The 21,828-nt window shown below is 49.3% G+C and overlaps 1 protein-coding gene across 1 annotated transcript; it reads left to right on the plus strand.

The window, feature by feature from the left end:
- On the plus strand, positions 1-785 carry EI90DRAFT_3137766 (uncharacterized protein; the record flags this gene model as incomplete). The annotated part of the gene is made up of 2 exons (XM_039064865.1): positions 1-248; positions 311-785. 2 exons carry the CDS (start codon positions 1-3, stop codon positions 783-785), a joined length of 723 nt encoding a protein of 240 aa, XP_038907925.1.
- Positions 786-21,828: the final 21,043 nt, after the last annotated feature.

A 21,828-nucleotide genomic window follows, 5' to 3' on the forward strand; every position in this document is an offset into this window, starting at 1 on the left:
ATGTATCCTTTGTCTCACCTCCAGTCTCTAACACTTGCCAACAATCTCAAGGCCACCATTGTTTTGGGTGATCACACACAATGGTGGACTTCTGCATGTGAATATATCGACACTGTCATTGGGATCACATGTTGCAAGGCTTTGTGGAGTTATGGGGACGAGGGCGTCGGGTATAACACATGTAAGGATGTGTTTGAGTGGCTGGACGCTGTTTATGCTGAGTGGACTTACATTCCATTGGTCTGCTTGTATGAGCTTGCACACGAGTGCTATCTGAAGTCTCTTCCAATGGACCTCATTATCCCTCCAGCACTGGCCACTTTCTGCCCATCCCTCTCCCCTCTTCCCTTGATCTTGCCGCCAACTCTGCACAAGCCAACAACGAGTCAGAATCGGACTCTGAAACTGTCACTGTTGTGTCAATACCCATTCCCGAACGTGTCAAATTGGAGATGCCCTCAGCACATCAACATTCTGTTGGTTGTGCGGCCTCCAACACCGATCTGAGTCCCACCGCTATGCGCTCTGATGCCAATGCATCACCAGCTGTGGCTCAGCTTTCATCCCTTCCTGCCAAATCGATGCACACATCACCAGCACTGTCTGATGCATCACCAGTACTGTCCGATGTGTCATCAACATCGTTCAACACATTGTCCAACATATCAGCAACATCGAAACGTCATCGTCGTCGCCAAGGCCAGAAGAAGCACCGATCTGAGCAGTGTTCAACTACATTCCCTTCCCCCATCACTCCTATTCTGTCATTGCCCACCACAATTTAAAATCATCTAAAAATATTCCATTTCCTATTCTGACATATGCTGCGGTTGCTGGAAATAAATTGCAGCCTTGCCTTTCCTTCCCACTGCTCACTGCCCAACCTCACAGTCTGCCAATCAAGATTCATCGAGGTTCAACTAAGGACCCACCTTAGTTTCCATTCACCCAGCATCTCCACCATCATCCCTTCCAGATCAGATTTTGAAGACCCAAAGGTCATTCTAGCTGGGGGGGGGGTGTAAGGAATGGAGGGTGGAGCAGCTGTTTCTTTATTCATCTTTATTCTTGTTGTATACAATGTAAAACAACTGTATTTACATTTGTATGGCTTGAGCTTGGGTAAAGGGTTCTTTACTCTTTACCCTCACCCCTGTCAAATCTAAGCTCAATACAACCTATGATCTTGACAGCCAGAGGACTGAGGAGTCACCCAGGTCGGAACCCACACCGACCTTACAGCTTTGGCCTCAGCAACTTAGACCAGGAGTGTTATAGGAATGGACCTAGAATCTTATGGTCCGTGACTATGAACAATCAAACCTTTGGTCCCTGCACCTTTATTTCATAGTCAAACCCCATGCCAAGCTTTCCCACTGGGTTTTGGTGCTGGCTGGGGAATTTGTTGAGTTTCAAGGGACTTCCCTTGACCATTGTGACTTTTATATTAGAAGTCATATGATGTGTAAGGCAGATGCCGAAAAATGTCTATCTGTTAGAATGGGGCGGAAACGGACGACTCCGGAGTGGAATCGGAGACTTAGCGTGGAGGGACCTTGGCCTCAGCGACTCAAGCGGAGCGCTGTGCCATTGCTGTTTGTCCATTTGGTCCTTAATTTCACAGTAGGTGAGCAGGAAGTCTCTAGGGGGCATTTCAGGTCGATTTCGGACTGAAACAAGACGAGTATGTACAAGCGCCGATATATATAAAGAAGGGGCAAAAGCACAAGGAGAACAAAGGGTGACCGAATCGGAACGAAGACGTCCGAATGGGAACAAAGGGTAGAGGGAGCGGAGCGGTACCGAAGGTCATAGGGCAAGACCTGTGATACGTCCGAAAGGAGGTAGAGAGGGCGAGGCCCAGAGGGGCAGGAGGATGAGGGGAAGTGGGGGTGATGACTAACTGGCTAGAATAGAAAGAAGCAGTAGTCCAAATAGGGATGAGGGGAAATTGCGAGAAATACATTACAAACGGCGAGAGTGCCGGAGGCGGTCCGCGAAGCTCGGGGTTGCGGAGCTTACGGAGGTTATGGAGGCGGGGTTGGAAGTCCGAGGAATATTGGCAATGGTGTTTACGTAGTATGAGGTCACCAATGCAATGGACTAAGACCGAGGTGGAGTCAAAGTCCGAGGTAGGGACTATGACGGAGGCTCGGAGTAAGGTACGAACGGTGTCCGAGTGCGAAGTATGGAACAGCGGTGGACGGTCGTAACTTGGCGGAAGGGTGGTGGAGGAGTAACGGAAGGAGGAGAGAGGGGACAGGTAAGGAAGAGGGAGTGGCGGAAAGGAGAGTAGTCAGGTCTGAAGGTGAGTATCGGAACGGACGGGGGAAGCGTAGGGGATGACGGGAGGGTGGAGGTGTTGTGAGGGGGAGCGGAGTTGTAGGAAGGGTGGCGAGTGGGGCGATGTTCGGTCCGAGATGAGTATCGGAGCGGACGGAGAAAGGGTCGGAGAGGTAAGAGGAGGGGTGTGTTGCCAAGACCGAAGGTGAGTATCGGAACAGCAGCGGTAGGTTATGACTCCGGAGGTGAAGAGGGTGGAGGTCCGGAAGTCGGGTCGGGGTCGGGTATGCACGGATATGACACTATCCTTATCTAATACATAACCCACAAAACCTTGTACTGCAATTGTAACTGCCACACCATTGTGCCACCACTGTAAGCCTTCTCTGTAACATCTGACTTGGTCCATATCGATGTCTACATCGATATTCTTACAATCTGTGAGAAAACCTCAATGGCCCAGTGAGTGCTCAGACACTGGACCTCACCCTTCCTGCTCCCACCCCCCCCCACAGGGTGGTTGAGCCCCCATTCCTACCCTTCCTGTAGTACCCTACTGGGTCCTACAACCCTTCCTCCCTCCTTGGGAGGGAGAGGTGACTCAGGCAGCCCCAGGATGCCTGGCCACGTACCTGCGGGCCCAAATTCCCACGGTCACTCACTACCGTGCACTGGTCAACCAACCTGCCTGTCCCAACAAATCCCACTACTGGTACGCTCCCCTGAGTGCCAAGTAACCGATAGTCAACCACTGGGCTACTCCCTCAAGGAGTGCCAACTACCCATGCTACCGGTACACTCACATGAGCACCAAGTCACCGCTAGCTGACTGTTAGGTGGCTCCCTCAAGGAGCCCCCACTATACCCGCTGCCAGTACGCTCCTTGGAGTGCCAAGTTACCGTTAGCCCACCTGGCCTCAGATCTCCTCCTGCTCTCCCCTCAATGGCTACGCAGCCACCTCCATCCGTGAGCAGAACGGCTCAGGTTGGGTTCCCTGGAACTGTCAGGGTTCAGCACCCTGCCTTAGGGTGCCCCGGACTCCCCACCTACTTTACCCCCTTTTATTCTTTGACTGTTGCCTTGTTGTTGCCTTTGTGTGTTGTGTACATGCACGCGCAGGGGATAGCGTGGGAACTTTCTGAGCGAGCAGCTCGCCCAGAATGTTCCCACGCTTACTGGGCACTGCCACCTGGATGTTCCCTCTGGGTCACACTACACAACTCTAGGAGCTGTATAGTCGTGGGCATGTGACCCATTCCTTTATATAGCAACCATGCGGGGAGATGAGACCTTTACCCTTCTTCTCATCTCATGCCCCGCATAGGCAAGTGTATATATTATCTTTCCTTTTACTATACATCTCATGCCCCACATAGTGTGAGGACAGGTTAGATGGGGGTTGAGGTCAGGGAGCCCCCAAGTCCGAGGCTGGGCCCTGACAGGAACCCATTCCTGTAACAAGGAGCACTGTGCCTAGTTACATGTCCATGCCCTAATTTACTACCTGGCAAAGAGAACTAGAAGAGGGAAACTCTAGTCGATTTTATCACTAGGGTGTAACCTATCTACAAGTTATGTATATATAGTTACATAGGGGGCAGGCCCATGAATGGCAGGACCAAGCAGAGCAGAGCTAATGGAGTTACATGTTAGCTGACTGAATATTACCGACAAGTCAGGTTATGGGGTTAGCAGAGTGGCGGGCTATAACCTAGAAATGGAAAGGAGGGATCAGCCCGAAGGTAGGCTTGCAGGGCAAGCAAGTGAATTGCCCAGTGGAGGCAGGGGTGCGCTAGCAGATGTTGGAGCTGTCCAGAGGCCTTCAAGACTCCATACTTAGGGAGGTGTAGGTAATATATTGGATTGAGGGGGGTGGTGACCATCAAGGGAGTCAGAGGTGAATGCAGAATACGGAGGCTCCAAGGTTAGTGATGAAGGAGTGGAGGTAATCTGGAAGGACTGGAGGTGGTGGAGGACAATGGCCATGAATGGATATGACAATATACACCTAATAATATTTGTCACTTACGGCCACTGCCCTTTGCAGTCCCACTTAAGTCCCCCACTATAGTGTGAGTGTAGCTGCTGAGCACTAACACCTTACCAGGCTAGTCACAGCAACACTCCCTGAACCCACTTTAGAGGCACAAGTTATGGTGATGCAATAGCTTGAATCCACAGTTGGTGTTATAGAGCATGCATAATTGTCCGGAAGTGGAGAAGGGACTCAGTAAGGAGGGACCTTGGCCTCAGCAACTCAAGTGGAGTGCTGTGCCACTGCTTTGTTGTCTAAGGTGGTCCTTAACTTCAGGTTAGCAAGGGGGAGTCTCTTGGGGGGACAATCCAGTCGATTCTGGTTCTAGTCATCGACTCTAGTTGTCAACTTCAGACTAGGGGTACAGGAAACTAAGTACAGAGTGTATATATAATAATACAGGAGTGGAGTCAGAGAACCCAAAGGGAACAAAGGGAACTGGAAGGAGACAAAGGGGGACCGGACGAGGGAACAACCCCAAGGGTCAAGGGTTGGAACTCTATGGTGCTTCCCAAAAGGGCAGGGCCAAGAGGGGAAGGAGTGGAGTGGGTTGTGGGGAATGACAGCTGACTAATATGGAAAGGAAACAGCTGTCTAAATAAGGAAGAAGCAACAAGAGGATTAAATGACACCATACAGTAGAGACTGCAGGGTCCAGAGTCAGAAGTCAAAGTCCAGAATATTGGCTAGATGTAATAAATGAAATGCAATAAGGAATACAAGGAGATAAGATGGAGGAGGAGGTCAAAGTCCGGAGGTGGAGATGTGACTGGAGTTCTGGAGGTGGAGGTGCAATGGGGTTCCAGTACAGGAGTCCGGAGCTGGAGGTGTGGAGCATCACAAGCTCTGGTCTGGAAGGTACGAGGTTGGGATCGGACCTGGAGTAAACCGGAGTCGGACCAGAGGTAGTGTTGGACGTTGTTGTGGGGACAACTCTGTGCACCACAAAAAGTTGGATTCTGTGGAATTTGGCCACCAACATACACCACATACCCTCTGACGCTCCCGATGCTCATTCTATCACTATCCAACACTCCATAAACTCATTCCTTATTTTTTCTTATTTTCCCCATTGTTCCCAACAACCCCAAGCAAAATTCCCATGCCCAACCATGCCACCAATTTCACCCCCTCTCCAGATCTCCATAACCACACATACAACCCAGCCATTTTTCTACCCAATAGTGATGCTGTACCATCCTTCTTCACCCCCGGAGCATTTCCCAGAATGGCAATCCCATACCCGGATGGTTCAGCATGGAGTAGACTCTCACATGGTCTTGACAGCACCTGTCAATGGCCACATCTCAAGAACTACTGCACCAAATGGGATGAATAAGGGCTCGTTGGAAAGCCGGAGACGAGGAGGTTGCTAACGGGAGAATAGGCGGGCGCTGTGGCGAAGTGTTGCAGAGTTAATTTTCACAATTCCTATTTCAGACCCATTATCATATATTCCCCATTCATTCATATTTCTTTTATTGTTTCTTTGTTCCCAATTAGATATTCATCATTTACGGTTGCCTAACAGCCCGTTTACATTCCCCCATTCCATTCATTCCATTTCCAACTCATATAAAAACTAGATAATAGCTTGTACATAACAAGTTAGTACTGAATAGACCCATGAAGGACAAAGCAGAAGTTACATCCAAGTGGCAAAGACGCCATCCACGACCCTAACTCCCCCTCTGAGCTAGTTGCTTACATCTAAGACCCCTCTCATCATAATACTCAGCCTTGACATTCAAGAGAGACGTAGGTGAGTGTTTGTTTGAGGTTTTTGCAGACTCAGTAGCGCCCACGGACCAAAACCTGGCCCCACGAACCACACCCATGCACACTACCACCCTCCCCCTTCTCTCTGTCTCAAGTCTAGGTGATAGACCTGTTACAACGTTGTAGGTGGGATAACCTACTATACCCTACACTGCCAGTATTTTCACGGTTTTACGTTCCTTAAGGATTTCCCATATGCGATGATTACCTACCAATGCCAATGGTGCATAAGAACATTTTATTTCATTTATTACAGGGTACAATTGCACATAACATGCTGGTACTGAATTGGTTCAGCCCAAAAACTACACTTGACTGTCAGAGACCAGGTTGAGACAAAGGAGTGTCTCCATGGCAGAGGGCTTCGGCCTCAGCGACTTGTGCCAGGAGCGCTGTGCCAAGTAACATGTCTGTGCCCTAACTTACTAACTGGCAACCAGAACTCAAAGGGGGTAAACTCTAGTCGATTTTATTACTGAAGTGTAACCTATGTACAAGTTGAGTATATATAGTTACAGTGAGGGCGGGTCCACAAATGGCAGAACCAAGCAGAGTGGAGCTAACAGGGTTAAACATTAGCCAATTGAATATTACTGACGAGTCGGGTTACAGGGTTAACGGAAAGGCAGGCAATAACCCAGAAATGGAAAGGAGGGATAGGCCCAAAGGTGGGCTCTGCAGGGCAAGCGAGTGTATTGCCCAATGGAGGTGGGAGTGCGCTAGCGGACGTCGGAGCTGTCCGGAAGCCTTTGGGGCTCCATACTTAGGGAGGCGTAGGTAATAAATTGAAAGGAGGGGGTGGTGACAATTGAGGGGTACCAAGGGGATTGCGGAATGCAGGAGCTCCGAGGTTAGTGAAGAAGGAGCGGAGGCAGAGCAGAGGAGTCAGAGGGATCGGAAGTCAATGGCCAGGGATGGATATGACAGCGCTACTGGCTGCCAGAAGATGATCAAGGTCTCAAAAATAGAGAAAAATCATAACTATGGATTCCCCGAATTTCGTCCAGATTGACCCAGCTGTTGTGGAACAATGGTGGTGGCGATTTCTCATCTTACCGCAAGGTTCTGCACAATGTTGAAAGGCATGTGAGGGTGGCGGTGTCATAAGTCCCATGCAACGGAGCTGAGATCCATACTTCAGGAGATCATGAAACTGGTTTTCAGCCCAATATGGAAATCACAAGCCATACCGAAGTAAACAAACAACCAAAATGCACTCCAGAGTGCTCAGAAAAATTCAGAAAAATCACAAAGGATGCATATGAAGATCCAATTGACATGGGGACTCTCGCAAACACTTTCCAGGATGTCTAACCCTGTGCACAGGCCAATTTTACGATTCTCATGCCTACCACTCGGTCAAATCTCAACCATTTGGGACAAATTTAGTATCGGGAGAAAGCTACGAACCTGCCATATCCTGGAATCCCGACCCCACACACTCCCACCACACCACACCTTCCTAACAACTTCACCATCCCCTGCACCATGCCTCCCCACTCCCCAAGTCACCTTTCCTCCTGACTGTCTCAGCTCCGGTCTGGTTGCAGCACACCGAACCTTGGCCACTCCCATCCCGGAAGCCTGGTCCCAAGTTGGAACATTTGGAGACTCCAGATTTGCTCCAATATCCCGACAGACCTCTGACATCCCGTGACATACCCCTAAACCATTTCTCCACCCATTTCATTTATTCGAGTCACCCAACATCCTTCGGATATGCAACTCCGCTTTCAGAGTTACCTGCATCCTTCGGTGATCTCACTCACGTCATCACTTATTAGTCACCTTCCATTCTTAGCATGACTATCTTCTTCCTACCATTCAGTCGGCTAACCCCCCTTACCCATTTCTCGTTCCCATTCATTTTCCGGCCTCTTACTCCGCCCTCCTTAGTCCGACACCTCGGTTCCCCATCTAAGATATCGTTCGGCACCTTTCGGTACCTCTCAGTATCATTTGGCACCTTTCGGTGTTGTCCCATTGTCATTCGGACTTCAACTAAGTCCTTTCCATTCCCCTTTATAAATACCCATAGATTAGAACCTGTAGTTCCTCAGTTCTAATCTCGACTAAAATGCTACCCAATGTCCCTCTGAGTGAATCCCGTTCCCATTCTACAAGATACCATAAGAAATACAAGGACTAACTGAGACGTAACAGAGGCACAGCACTCCCTCCGAGTCGCTGAGGCTGCATCCTTCTTAGAGCCTCTTGTACCATCCAGCAGAACTGGGCTTCCTGGAGAAGCTTCAGTCCACTACCGGAGCTCTCGGATCCCCCTCTAGTTGAACCCCGCCTGCATTCGGACTCACGCATTTACCCCTACGATCCGGGTTTTTGACAGAACCCAAGGAATCGAATAGAGAGGTTGGGAAAGAATGCTACAGGTAGGAAAAGATGGATGAGTGTAGTGTGATGGTGGAAATTGGTGGAGAATGGCAATTATTAGTGGATATGGCCTGCTTATCACTCCTGTCCTTTTTTATTGAACTTTCACGTCAGCTGTTGGAGTTATCAGCCGTACTTAACAGTCCACATGGTGTCTGTAACAACAATCCTTTGTTTTATATTTTTCCTTTCATTTGTTTTTCCACATTATTGCTGTTCCATGTGTTTAAAAGCTTTGTACATGCAGGAATGGAAAAGTGACCTCCCTTTTTGACTACAAGAGACTGTAGTGCTGAGAGATCCAAGAAAAAGAGAGAAATTCTAAGCTTGACTCCTTGAGTATTATAAGGAAATCCCTGACAATTATCCAAGATGGACCAGGGGTACTGTAAGGGATTAACCTTACTTCACTATAATTCCCATTATAGTGATGCTGTTCTTTCTTTATTTATTTGTGCCGAGATATGTAAATTACATATATATACCTCGGAGTAGTTGTAAAGGCCCAGGAGCCTTTACCTCTACTCCGTTGAATATACAGCACATTAAAGCTTATGTTTAGATGGACCTACTGAGGCCTGAGGTGAACGGGGGAACGGAACGTTACCATCCCCAAAATAGTAAACAGAACCTTTCAAGTACGTAATTCTTAGCGAGTTTCGTGATTATTTTTGTTTTGTTAGCACCCAGACCAAACCTAGGACAAGCTTAGGACATCCCAGACTCCCTCCCCATGAATTTGCTCACATTTAGGGGGTTAGATCTAGCCCACTTGCAACATTGTGTTGGAGCCAGAGGTAGTGTCATATCCATCCACAGCCATCGACTTCCACTACCTCCGATCTCTCCAGACTACCTCCACTCCTTCTTCACTAACCTCGGAGCCCCCGTATTCCGCAATCTCCTCAGTATCCCTCGATGGTCACCACCCCCTCTTTTCAATTTATTACCTATGCCGCCCTAAGTACAGAGCCCCGAAGGCTTCCAGACAGCTCTGACATCTGCTAGCGCACTCCTGCCTCCACTGGGCAATACACTCACTTGCCCTGCAAGCCCACCTTCGGGCCTATCCCTCCTTTCCATTTCTGGGTTATCACCTACCATTCCGTTAACCCCGTAACCCAACTTGTCAGTAATACTCAATCAGCTAATGTTTAACCCCGTTAGCTCAGCTCTGCCATTTGCGGGCCTGCCCTTGTTGTAACTATATATACTCGACTTGTACATAGGTTACACCTCAGTAATAAAATTGACTAGAGTTTACCCCCCTTCAGTTCTGGTTGCCAGTTAATAAGTTAGGGCATGGATGTGTTACTTGGCACAGCGCTCCTGGCATAAGTCGCTGAGGCCAAAGCCCTCCGCCACAGAGACATTCCTTCATCTCGACCTGGTCTCTGACAGTATTTTATTACTCCCTGACTAGTACACGTCTTGTATGGCACCAAAAGCCCCTCGCACTTGTTCGCAACTACACACATTAGTTCCCAACTCTGCCTCACCATCCCCAGAACCCTCACAGCCTGGTCCTAGTCGATTGGCAAGAAACCCAGTTGAGTTTTGCAGCTTTTCTAATCTAGAAACCCCTCTCCCGTCGACTCCGATCATGCATCCCATTAGGAATTGATCACCAGTTGCAGATTCCGACTTCGGAGACACCACGGAACAACCCATAGACCCCGTTCACTTCTTTGGACTCGGTTCCAAGGTCCCCGACTTCGTCGACCCTCCTCCTGCTGATCCTCCCATTCCCACTGTCCCAACCACTGACAATGCCGAACCTATCCCCAACATGGCTATTGCACAACTAGCCCAAGCCATCGCCAGTTTGGCTTGTCACACCAGACATCCACCACGTCCACCATCCTCCGCTCTCCGGACCAAGGTCCGTGAGCCCAAACAGTTTGATGGAAAAGATCCCCGAGAACTCCGAGTATTTCTGGTCCAATGCAAACTAAATTTCCAGGACCGTCCCCTCGCTTTTGCTAGCGACTGCACCAAGGTCATCTTTGCGCAGTCCTACCTCAAGGGAATGGCCCTCGATTGGTTCGAGCCGGATCTATTATTCGATCAAAATTCTACACTTTGTCCACGATGGATGAATAACTATCAAGAGTTCATCAACAAACTTCAAACCAACTTCGGTCCTCACGACCCTGTGGGTGATGTCGAAGTTCAACTAATGACCCTGGACATGAAGGACGGGCACCACATCAATAAGTACGTTGTCGAGTTCAACTGACATGCCTCTCAACTTCATGGTTACGGAGAAGCTGCGCTTCGTCGTTTTTTTCTATAATGGATTGCTGGAACATATCAAGGATGGTATTGCCAGAGTAGGTAAACCTTCTACTCTTTCGGAACTTCGCACCTTGTCACAAACTTTCAATGCACGCTATTGGGAGCATAAATCTGAAGTGACACATCACCCGAAACCCTCCTCTAACGTTTTCGACAAGTCCACCACTGCTTCTTGTTCCGACCCCGACCCCTCCTCCTCCTCTTTCAACTCCGCTTCCAGTAGCAAGCCTCCAAAGGACAATAAGAAGTCCGAGGCCAGCTCCACTAAACCGGACCTTTTGTCAAAACTTGGAGACAACGGCAAGCTCATGCCACAAGAGCACAAGCGCCATCTCGACGAGAAACTTTGCATGTTCTGCAGTCAGTCTGGCCACATGGTCAAGGACTGTCCCAAGTCTTCTTCTCATGCATCTAAGGCCCGTTCAGCCCAGACCGAGGAGCAAGGATCCGCTTCCACAGAAGCAAAAAATTAGTCCACACCCCCATGGACTCCACACGGACCGGGGGTTGCAATTCTTCCCTCCATGCGCTCAAAGAAGTGCGTTTAAACGCGTCTTCCATCTCCGACTTATCCTCCCTCCATATTCCCATTTCTTTTTCTCTTTCAAATGGTCTATTTTCTCCTCTCAATGTTGACCCTCCAGTTAATGTTCTACCCATTGTAGATAGTGTTGCTGATGTACCACTCTCTCCTCTGCCCCCTCCGACTACTTCCATAGATTGATCCACCTCTTTCCGTTTCTGTTATGGAAATGGGAAATTCCAATTTTTAGCCTCTTATGGCCTCTGTACAGTATATTATCACGTGACATGTATATAATAACAACCTAACGAACAATTATCACCCAAAACACCCGATGTCCATGTTATTGTAAACCCCATTGTTACAACATCTGTTACATTAATTGTAACATCTTCTCAATGTCACGGCCCCCTCCTGCACCCGGACGCTATAGAAATGGGCCAATTAGGCCCCATTTTTATAACAGTTTCTCTTCTTTCTCTTCTCCTGTCTCTTCTCCTCCACCCAATGATAGGACACAAAATAAACTTTTCCACTCCTATGAGAACATACCCGCACTCATAGACTCTGGGTCTTTGGACTGCTTCATCGACGACACATTCGTAAAGAAGTTGGCCTTGAAGACATATCAGATTAAACCCCTACAACTACACCTATTCGATGGTAGCACCAACTCAATCATAACCCATGCCGTTGATATTCCCCTCCGCTTCGCTTCCGGAAACATCACCCCCACGACTTTCTTTGTCACATCGCTGGATGGATCATGTTCCCTAGTCCTAGGACACAACTGGCTTACCCGCTACAATCCGTTGATTGACTGGGTCTCAAGCAGTATTACGTTCCGAACTTCCAAACCTACCAAGACAGTTACTCCGAGCTCTCCCCCATCGTCTCCGGCACCACTGCCATCGTCCAACATCCAACCATCTGATGTTACACCAGCACCTCAGTCACAGGCTCCCATTCCTCCATTACCATCTATCGAGTTTGTCAGCCATTCCGCATTCGCAAAGGCTTGTTGACTTGCAGGATCGGTATCCTTCAGCCTAACCATCCCTTCCGAGGACAGCTGCTTGAGGGCTGCCTCATCCCACACCGATTCCATTGACCTCTCCACCATTCCAAAGGAGTATCACAAGTTCATGGATGTGTTCAGTAAGAGCAAAGCCTCGACACTGGCACCGCACCGTGAGCATGACCTGAAGATCGACCTTGAGGAAGGCACTTCACCACCCTTGGGTACTATGTACTCTCTCTCTACTTCAGAACTTGAGGCCCTCCAGGCGTTCTTAGATGAGCACCCAGCCTCTGGGTTCATTCGTCCCGCTACTTCCGCTCACGCGGCACCAGTCCTCTTTGTCTGCAAGAAAGATGGATCCCTCTGTCTTTGCATTGACTTCCGAGGGCTGAACAAGATCACCAAAAAGGATCGCTACCCACTTCCCCGCATCTCCGACCTCCTTGACGCACCTAGCCGTGCCACAGTCTATACCAGACTCGACCTCTGGCATGCTTACCACCTGGTTCGCATTGCAGCAGGTGACGAATGGAAGACTTCCTTCTGCATGCGCTATGGTTCCCATGAGTGGCTTGTCATGCCATTCGGTCTCACGAATGCACCTGCGGCCTTCCAGCGATTTGTCAACACGATCTTTGCCTGTCAGGAACATGTCAGACACATATCCAGGTGACCTGCAAGGTGCACGAAGTCATCCAGACTCATAAGGTCAGAGGGGTGGGACTTTAGCTTCAGCGACTCAGGTGGAGCGCTGCGCTTCGTTCTTACGTTGGTGTCCCAATTTCAGACAGGAGCCTTACGATGAGGAGAGGAGTCTAGAGGGGGAATCCAAGTCGATATACAAACTAAGGTACATCCGGTGTAACCTACACGTGTTATAAACACAAGTAACTAAATAGGACCGGCCCAGAAGGAGTGGCGGATCAAGCGTGATATTAATGAATGAAGAAACAAACAAATAGTTAATATCGGCAAACTTGGTCAACAAAAGGCAAGCAAGGAGCAAAAGGAGGAACAATAGTCCGCAAGCGGACAAAAGAGAAAAGGCCATCCGGCCATCTAGCAAGCCGTCCGGCTGGCGAGCAGACAACAATGAAGCAGGCAACCTAGGTTGGAAGGTACACGCACAAGGGAGGAAGTGCAGATGAAGGTGACAGGTGGATGGATGGGTGGACAGATGATGATGATAGTGGGAGGGATGGGCCAAGTGGCACTAGGACGCGTTGACAGAAGTGATGGATATGTCGGGTCGTGACATTGCCGACCTCTTGGACGTTTCTGTGGTGGTCTACCTAGACGACATCCTTACCTACTCGGAAGACATGGCTTCACATCAGGAGCATGTCTGAGAAGTTCTTAGGAGACCCCGCAAACACAGCCTATATGCCAATCCAAAGAAATGCGAATTTCATACGGACACTACGGTCAGATACTGCCTTTCTCCCTCTGGACTCACCATGTCCATCAAGAAGGTCAAAGCCGTCCAAGATTGGCTCGAGCCCCGTAAAGTCAAGGATGTCCAGTCCTTCCTTGGCTTTGCTAACTTCTATTGGCGTTTCATCCACCAATACTCCAACATTGTGGTCCCCTTGACACGCCTTACACGTAAAGGAGCCCCCTGGCTATTCTCTGATGACTGCCACTCTGCTTTCAACACCTTGAAAGAAGCCTTCACTTCTGCTCCCATCCTGACACATTGGGTACCCGACGCCCCCCTCATTGTAGAAACCAATGCCTCCGATTATGTGATCTCCAGAATCCTGTCCATCCGTTGTGATGACGGAGAGATTCGCCCCGTTGCTTTCCACTCTAGAACACTCCCAGCACCAGAGCTCAATTATGACACCCATGATAAGGAACTGCTCGCCATCCATGACGCATTCCAATCGTGGCATCACTACCTTAAAGGTTCAGGAACTCCAATCGACATCGTCACCGACCACAAGAACCTCGAGTATTTTTCCACCACTAAACTCTTGACCTGGCGGCAAGCCCACTGGTCAGAGTTTCTCTCCCAGTTCCACTTGACTATCCGATTCCGTCCCGGAAAACTCGGAGTGAAACCAGATGCGTTGACTAGACGCTGGGACATTGTTGTGGGGACAAGTCCATGCAGGTCAAACTCACACATTTCACCCCCTACTGCATCAGGGACTAGGATTGGTGAGTCGTGGTAATAGTGGGAGTTGTAGAGACTGTGAAGGTGGTTATGACGAGTCCAAGATCGTCGGATTTGGTGGAATGGTTGAGGAGATATGACTTGTTCTTTATTTTCCTTACTATTTTCATTCATTCACGCATGTGACTTTCCTTTTATATTTGTATCGGACTCTTCCGTGACAACTGTACAGACAGTTACAGTCATTCACGGGCCAATGGTTCACATTTTGTAATTTTGAGACTATGACATTGGATCAAAACCAAATACAAAATTTTTACGATGGATAGTAGCCAGGCTGGGTATGTACATATTACCGAGAGATATAAAGAAATGGATGAAAAATGAACGAGAATAAAAGCAGACAAGGAAATGGTGCTTTCCCGGCTCAATGGTTCAGTGTGACGTGGTGTGACAATTAGTTCACATGCCGAACCGATAATTCAGTGATATGGCATGAAGCAAGGGTTTGCAGAATATTTGCTCTACTGCTTGAGCTGCTTTTTGCTTGTGCATTCTAAGGGAGCCATTACTGATACTGGTGAAAGCAACAGGCACAGAAAGGAATAAATTTGAGGTGCTGAATTGGGAAACCCGGATGTAAGTATACCCAAGTCTGACAAGTGCTCATTCACCACAACAAACAAACATGGGCACATGCGCCAGTGGCCTTCTGTTCCTTGGTAACACACCAAGCTGTAGGACACACTGTGATGTCATAGCCATGTTTCTGGAGAGTGCAAGATGCATAACTTTTGTGTGGACCATTAACTCGTTGAACAACTGCTATTACTACTTCATTTTATGTCTGATTTGGTCAAATTTTTGCGTAGTCATAGCCATAGTTATAGCATACAAGTGTGCAAAAAAATAAAAAATCCTGGGGTGAAATAAGGATGTTACATGCAAATGAACCATTGAGGGGTGTGAACCATTGGCACGTGAATGACTGTAGTTAGAGGTTAGACAGAGTATCAGCACCGTACTCACAGGACCCACATCTACCTGAGTGATAGAGAGAGACCTACCCCCCTTAGACCTGAGCCACGAGTCTAGATTGATAGACCTGTTACAACGTCTATCCCAAAGAAGGGGATATGGACTACGCTCACGTTAATCCGCAGAACTTCCGACCAGTCTTCACTTCGGAGCAGCTCACTGCATCCTTACGAGCCATGTTCCTAGCTGCCACAGTAATCCGAGCAGCCGTACTCGTTGACACAGAGGCTCTCCATCAAGACATTCTAGCCTCCCTCTCCTCCGATACCACAATCTCTTCTCATCTCGCTTCCCCCAACCTTCCCAATTCCCGCTGGTCCGTTGATGCTGAAGGCCTGTTAAGGCTGGACAACCGCATTTACGTTCTGGATTCCAACAATCTTCGTCTCCACATTTTGCGAGACAAACACGACCACCAACTTTCCGGACACTTCAGTCAAAACTGGACTCTGGATCTAGTACGTCGTGAGTATACCTGGCCAGGCATCCGTAACTTCATCAAGAGCTACATCTCCTCCTGTACTTCTTGTGCCCATGCCAAAGTTCCCCATCATAAGCCTTATGGCTTACTCAAACAACTCCCCATCCCCGAACATCCTTGGAACTCCATCTCCATGGATTTCATTGAACAGCTACCCTCCTCTTCTGGATTTACTTCCATCTTGGTTGTTGTGGACCACCTGTCCAAACAGTGCATTTTCATTCCTACCCATGATACCATCACCTCTCCGGAACTGGCCAGGCTCTTCCTCCTCCATGTGTTCTCCAAGCACAGAGTTCCTTCCCATGTCACCTCCAACAGGGGTCCGGAGTTTGTCTCTCATTTTTTCCATTCACTTGGTAAGGCCCTCAACATCCACCCCCACTTCACCTCCAGTTACCACCCAGAAGGAGATGGTCAGACCGAACGGATGAACCAGACGCTTGAGCAGTACCTGCGCATCTACAGTAACTACCAGCAGGACAATTGGTCTGAACTCCCACCCCCCATGGAGTTTGCTTACAACAATGCTCCAAATGCCACCACAGGCATCTCTCCATTCTTCGCCAACAAAGGCTACCATCTGAACATCACTGTTCACCTGGAGCGAGACCTGACATCAGTACGTGCCCAAGAGTACTCCGTCAATCTCGACTCCCTCCACCACTTCCTTTGCGAGGAAATGCACCTTGCTCAGATCTGTTATCAGGGCCCGGCAGACTCCCGTCGGAGTCCTGCCCCAGCTTTCAAGGTAGGAACCTTGGTCTATGTAAAGGCCAAGTATTTCCGCTCCACCCGACCTTCCAAAAAGCTCTCCAAGAAAAACCTCGGCCCATTCAAGATCATTGCCTGCATTGGAACTCACTCCCTCACTCTCCACCTGCTGGAAAACATGTGAGCCATTCACCCAGTATTCCATGTCTTGCAGATCGAACCCTCCATCCCCAACATCATTCCGAACCGCCACCAGCCACCTCCGCCTCCCATAGAAATCGAAGGCAAGATGGAGTTCAAGATCAAAGAGATACTCGACTCCAAGATCGACCAACATAGATGCAACAAGTTGCTCTACCTGGTCAAGTGGCTAGGCTATGAAGGGACCAACAAGGAGACACAATGGCTCCTTGCTGTTGGAGGAACCGTGTGCTATGGGAGGCCGGACGAGTTTCCGTACAGCCACATTCCCACATCCGAGCGAGGAACTCGCCCGGACAGCCACATTCCCGCGGTAGCGTGACTATTTGGTCACAACACCTTTTGCTTCTTACTTATTTTGGTCACTTTGGACTTATCCGCTAAGACCACAAACTATATTCAATCTTTTGAATTAGTTTCCTTTTCCCTCAGTTCTCACACATATTGCTTGAGACTGAGGTTAGTTACTCTTTTTCATTTCTTATATCTTGTAACTTATTGTATATTACCTTACAGCTATCTACTAGGTAATATAATAGTTCTCGCGCATATTGCTTGAGACTGAGCTATCTACTAGAGCAAGCGGTTATTCCGTTACTTGCCAGTGAACTCGATCATGCCTCCAACCTCGTCAAAGCGTTCCACTCTCGGTACCCAGATAAGCCTGGACCCAAAGCTCCTTAGGAACCCCAACTCCTCTCCCATCTCTTCCTTTCTCTCCACTCCTCACTTCCATCTTCATTTTTTCTTTCCTGTAAGTACAGCTCCCCTCACCTTACTAATTCTGGGCCTTCAAGGGTTCAGGCCTAAGAACGGGATACTGTCATATCCATCCATGGCCATCGACTTCCACTACCTCCGATCTCTCCGGACTACCTCCACTCCTTCTTCACTAACCTCGGAGCCCCCATATTCCACAATCTCCTCAGTATCCCTCAATGGTCACCACCCCCTCTTTTCAATTTATTACCTACACCTCCCTAAGTACAGAGCCCCGAAGGCTTCCAGACAGCTCCGACATCCACTAGCACACTCCTGCCTCCACTGGGCAATACACTCGCTTGCCCTGCAAACCCACCTTTGGGCCTATCCCTCCTTTCCATTTCTGGGTTATCGCCTACCATTCCGTTAACCCCATAACCCAACTTGTCGGTAATACTCAATCGGCTAATGTTTAACCCCGTTAGCTCCGCTCCACTCAGCTCCACCATTTGCAGGCCCACTGAAAGGTTGCTTACTATTTTGGGGACGGTAACGTTCCGTTCCCCCGTTCGCCTCAGGCCTCAGTAGGTCCGTCTAAACATAAGCTTTAATGAGCTGTATATTCAATGGGGTAGAGGTAAAAGGCTACCAGGCCTTTACAACTACTCCAAGGTATATATATGTAATTTACATATCTCAGCACAAATAAATAAAGAAAGAACAACATCACTATAATGGGAATTATAGCGATGCAACATAATATAAATATCACTATAATCGGAATTATAGTGAAGTAAGGTTAATCCCTTACATCCTCCTCCCTTGCGATATTGAATCGCAGACAGGGTACAAGCATATGAAAGGGAAAGCAAGCATATTAAGGAAATATAACACTCTACATATGAAGAATGTATGCAAGCGGGGGTACACTCATTGCAGGAGGCTATAGTAGTAGTTTGTAGGCAAAGCCCACTTAGAGTTTCTCCTGGAACATATGTACCCAGCTCTCAACAACAGCATTGTCGATGATGAAGTAGCAAGTGTCAATATGACAAGCGAGAGTAACGGTTAAGTCACCGTCAAAAATCAAAAAAGGAAAGGAAAAGAACCAACAACGGCATTGTTGTTGATGAGAAAAGGCAGTGACACCTGAATTGGTCCGCTGCAGGATTGGGCACATACTGTGCAGTTGAGTTTATAATGCCCACAAGTTTGCAGCATCATGGCTTCCACCCAGCAAGAGATGAAGCAGTCAACCTGAAGGTTGACACTCCAGTGACGGAAGTAACTCACCGAAGGTTAATACCCCGGTGATAGTCAGTGAGTCCAAACCCGAAGGTTGATACTCCGGTGACACAGGTAACTCACCAAGGTCAATACCTCAGTGATGGCCAGTGATTCCAAAGGTCACTGAGGCCGCTCCTCCCTAGAGTGTTGTCTGGGGAGTAAGATAATAATGAGTCAGCGCGATGCTGACCCACAAAAATATCCACTAAAGAGCGGCACGGGTTTGTTTCTCCTCCCTAGACAGTTGTCTGGGGGAGTAGTTGAAAATTCAACCTAGGAATCTAGGTTAAAAAAATAAGGAAAAATTCCCCCCACACTTGAGTGTGGGCCAGAGGTCTGAGCAGTGACCTACTCCTCCCTAGATAATCATCTAGGAGAGTGAAGAAGTCATTCTGTCCACAAGAGCAACAGAATGGAAGCATTGCCCATGAAACTGGGCAGGAATGAGCATGTCTGATCATTCAGACACGGGTTTTTTGTTGGGGGTGGCTTGTCCGTCAGTGGGACAGCTTGTTCACTATGAAGTGAACAATAGAGAGAAGCCCTTTCCTTAGAAAGGGCCAGCCTTCCAGATGGGAAGGCAATAAGGAAATGAGCGCGGTGCAGAGAGGCACCGCGCATTTTGATGACCTGGCACTCAACAGCGCCAGGAAAACACAGACCTTCCCTTGGAGGTGGAGTGTCTGTTGGCAAGACAGATCGTTCACTATGCAGTGAACGACAGAAGAGAACCCTTTTCCAGATGGAAAAGCAACAGAGAAATGAGCGCGGTACAAAGAAGCACCGCGCATTTTGGGGACCCGGCACCCAATAATGCCGGGAACACACAGACTTTCCTAGAAGTGGAGTGTCTGTGGGTAGAACAGATCGTTCACTATGTAGTGGACGATAGATGAGAACCCTTTCCTTAGAAAGGGTTGGTCTCCCTTCCGCGGAAGGGGTGGAGAATAATGAATCACCAAAATCGCGATGTGGAACAGCATCGCGCATCTTGGTAACCTGGCACATAACAGCACCAGGAAAGCATCCCTCTTGGCCTGCAGAGGGCCAAGGAGGCAGTTCAGATTCGACTTCCTGCAGAGTGGAGGGAGTAGGTGCTGCTGGGTTGTCAAACCCAGGAATTTCCGAAGCGCTGGGCAGCTCTATGAGCTGGCACTTGGCAGCAGCTGAAGCGCTGCCGATTCCATCTATAACCACGATAGATGAGAACCCTTTCCTTAGGAAGGGTTGGTCTCCTTTCCGCGGAAGGGGTAGGGAATTATGAACCACCAGGTCCGTGGTCCGGAGCATCCTGGTGACCTGGCACTTTTGAGTGCCAGGAAAAATGCTCCTCTTGGCGTGAAGAGGGCCTCTGAGGCCCCTTGAATCCATCCTCCCTCAGATCAGGATGAGTAGGGGGTTGGGAGTGTGTAAGGAGTATCTGGGTTGTCAAACCCAGGAATTGCCGAAGCGCTGGGCAGCTCTATGAGCTGGCACTTGGCAGCAGCTGAAGCGCAGCTGATTCCATCTATAACCGATGGTAAACCAGTCGCTTGGGCCATCAGCACAGCGCTAGATCAACACTCGGCTCCCACTGGGGCAGGAGAGTCATTGAGAACTTTACCCAGCAAAGCGCTGGGCGGCTCCATCTGTTCGCGCTCTACAGTGCTAGGGAGATGGTTATTCCATCCCAAACTGGGCGGAAGGGAAGTATTAAAATGCCTCTCCAGTTTGCAAGTGAGTGGGGAGGGAAGTCGGGCCTGAGTGGCCACAGGTGGGTCAACTCGCGTTTTTGTCCGTGGTTCTAACTTTGTTGACGCGTCCATATAGTACTCGTGTGCTCTTAAAGTAGGGAGAGCGGGCCCGTGATGGTGAACGCGAGGGTGGCAGTAGGACAGACACCAAGTGAGATTGAGATGCTCCAACAGGTTCAGCATCTCCTGAGATGGTACAACGTGTATGAGACACGTCGCTGGGCCCTCACAGGCCCAGATCACCACTTCCAGATGGAGTGGTGTTGACTCCCACCATAGGACTGGAGGGAGGGCCAGCTGTGCTGGTGCGAGTCCGGAACTTCCTGGTTGCAGGAAGTGAGATCAAAGGTTCCGGTGTGAACCTTGATTGAATGTGCACGTCGTCAGGGACAACGATGCATGGGTTGCCAAATGGGGTTCTGGCACCGGTGTTGTGGTAGCTTCCCAAATCCTGAGATTGGGAGGGGTTGCCTCTACTCTGAGGCACAGCCTAGGTGAGCGTGCGTCTAGGAACGGCGCACGCGCGATTTGCGTGTGAGAACTAGGCGCAAATGCGCGTTGTCGGGCTAGACAACGTGTGCGTGATTGTCATATCCGTGCATACCCGACCCCGACCCGACTTCCGGACCTCCACCCTCTTCACCTCCGGAGTCATAACCTACCGCTGCCTTTCCGATACTCACCTTCGGTCTTGGCAACACACCCCTCCTCTTACCTCTCCGACCCCTTCTCCGTCCGTTCCGATACTCATCTCGGACCGAACATCGCCCTACTCGCCACCCTTCCTACAACTCCGCTCCCCCCTCACCACACCTCCACCCTCCCGTCATCCCCTACGCTTTCTCCGTCCGTTCCGATATCCACCTTCGGACCTGACTACTCTTCCTTACCTGTCCCCTCTCTCCTTCCTCCGTCACTCCTCCGCCACCCTTCCGCCAAGTTACGACCATCCACCGCTGTTCCGTACTTCACACTCGGACACCATTCGTACCTTACTCCGAGCCTCCGTCATAGTCCATACCTCGGACTTTGACTCCACCTCGGTCTTAGTCCATTGCATTGGTGACCTCATACTACGTAAACACCATTGCCAACATTCCTCGGACTTCCAACCCCGCCTCCGTAACCTCCGTAAGCTCCGCAACCCCCGAGCTTCGCGGACCGCCTCCGGCACTCTCGCCGTTTGTAATGTATTTCTCGCAATTCCCCCTCATCCCTATTT

Source organism: Cantharellus anzutake, assembly GCF_015039405.1.
Source record: "Cantharellus anzutake strain C23 chromosome Unknown EI90scaffold_200, whole genome shotgun sequence".
Lineage (NCBI taxonomy): Eukaryota > Fungi > Basidiomycota > Agaricomycetes > Cantharellales > Hydnaceae > Cantharellus > Cantharellus anzutake.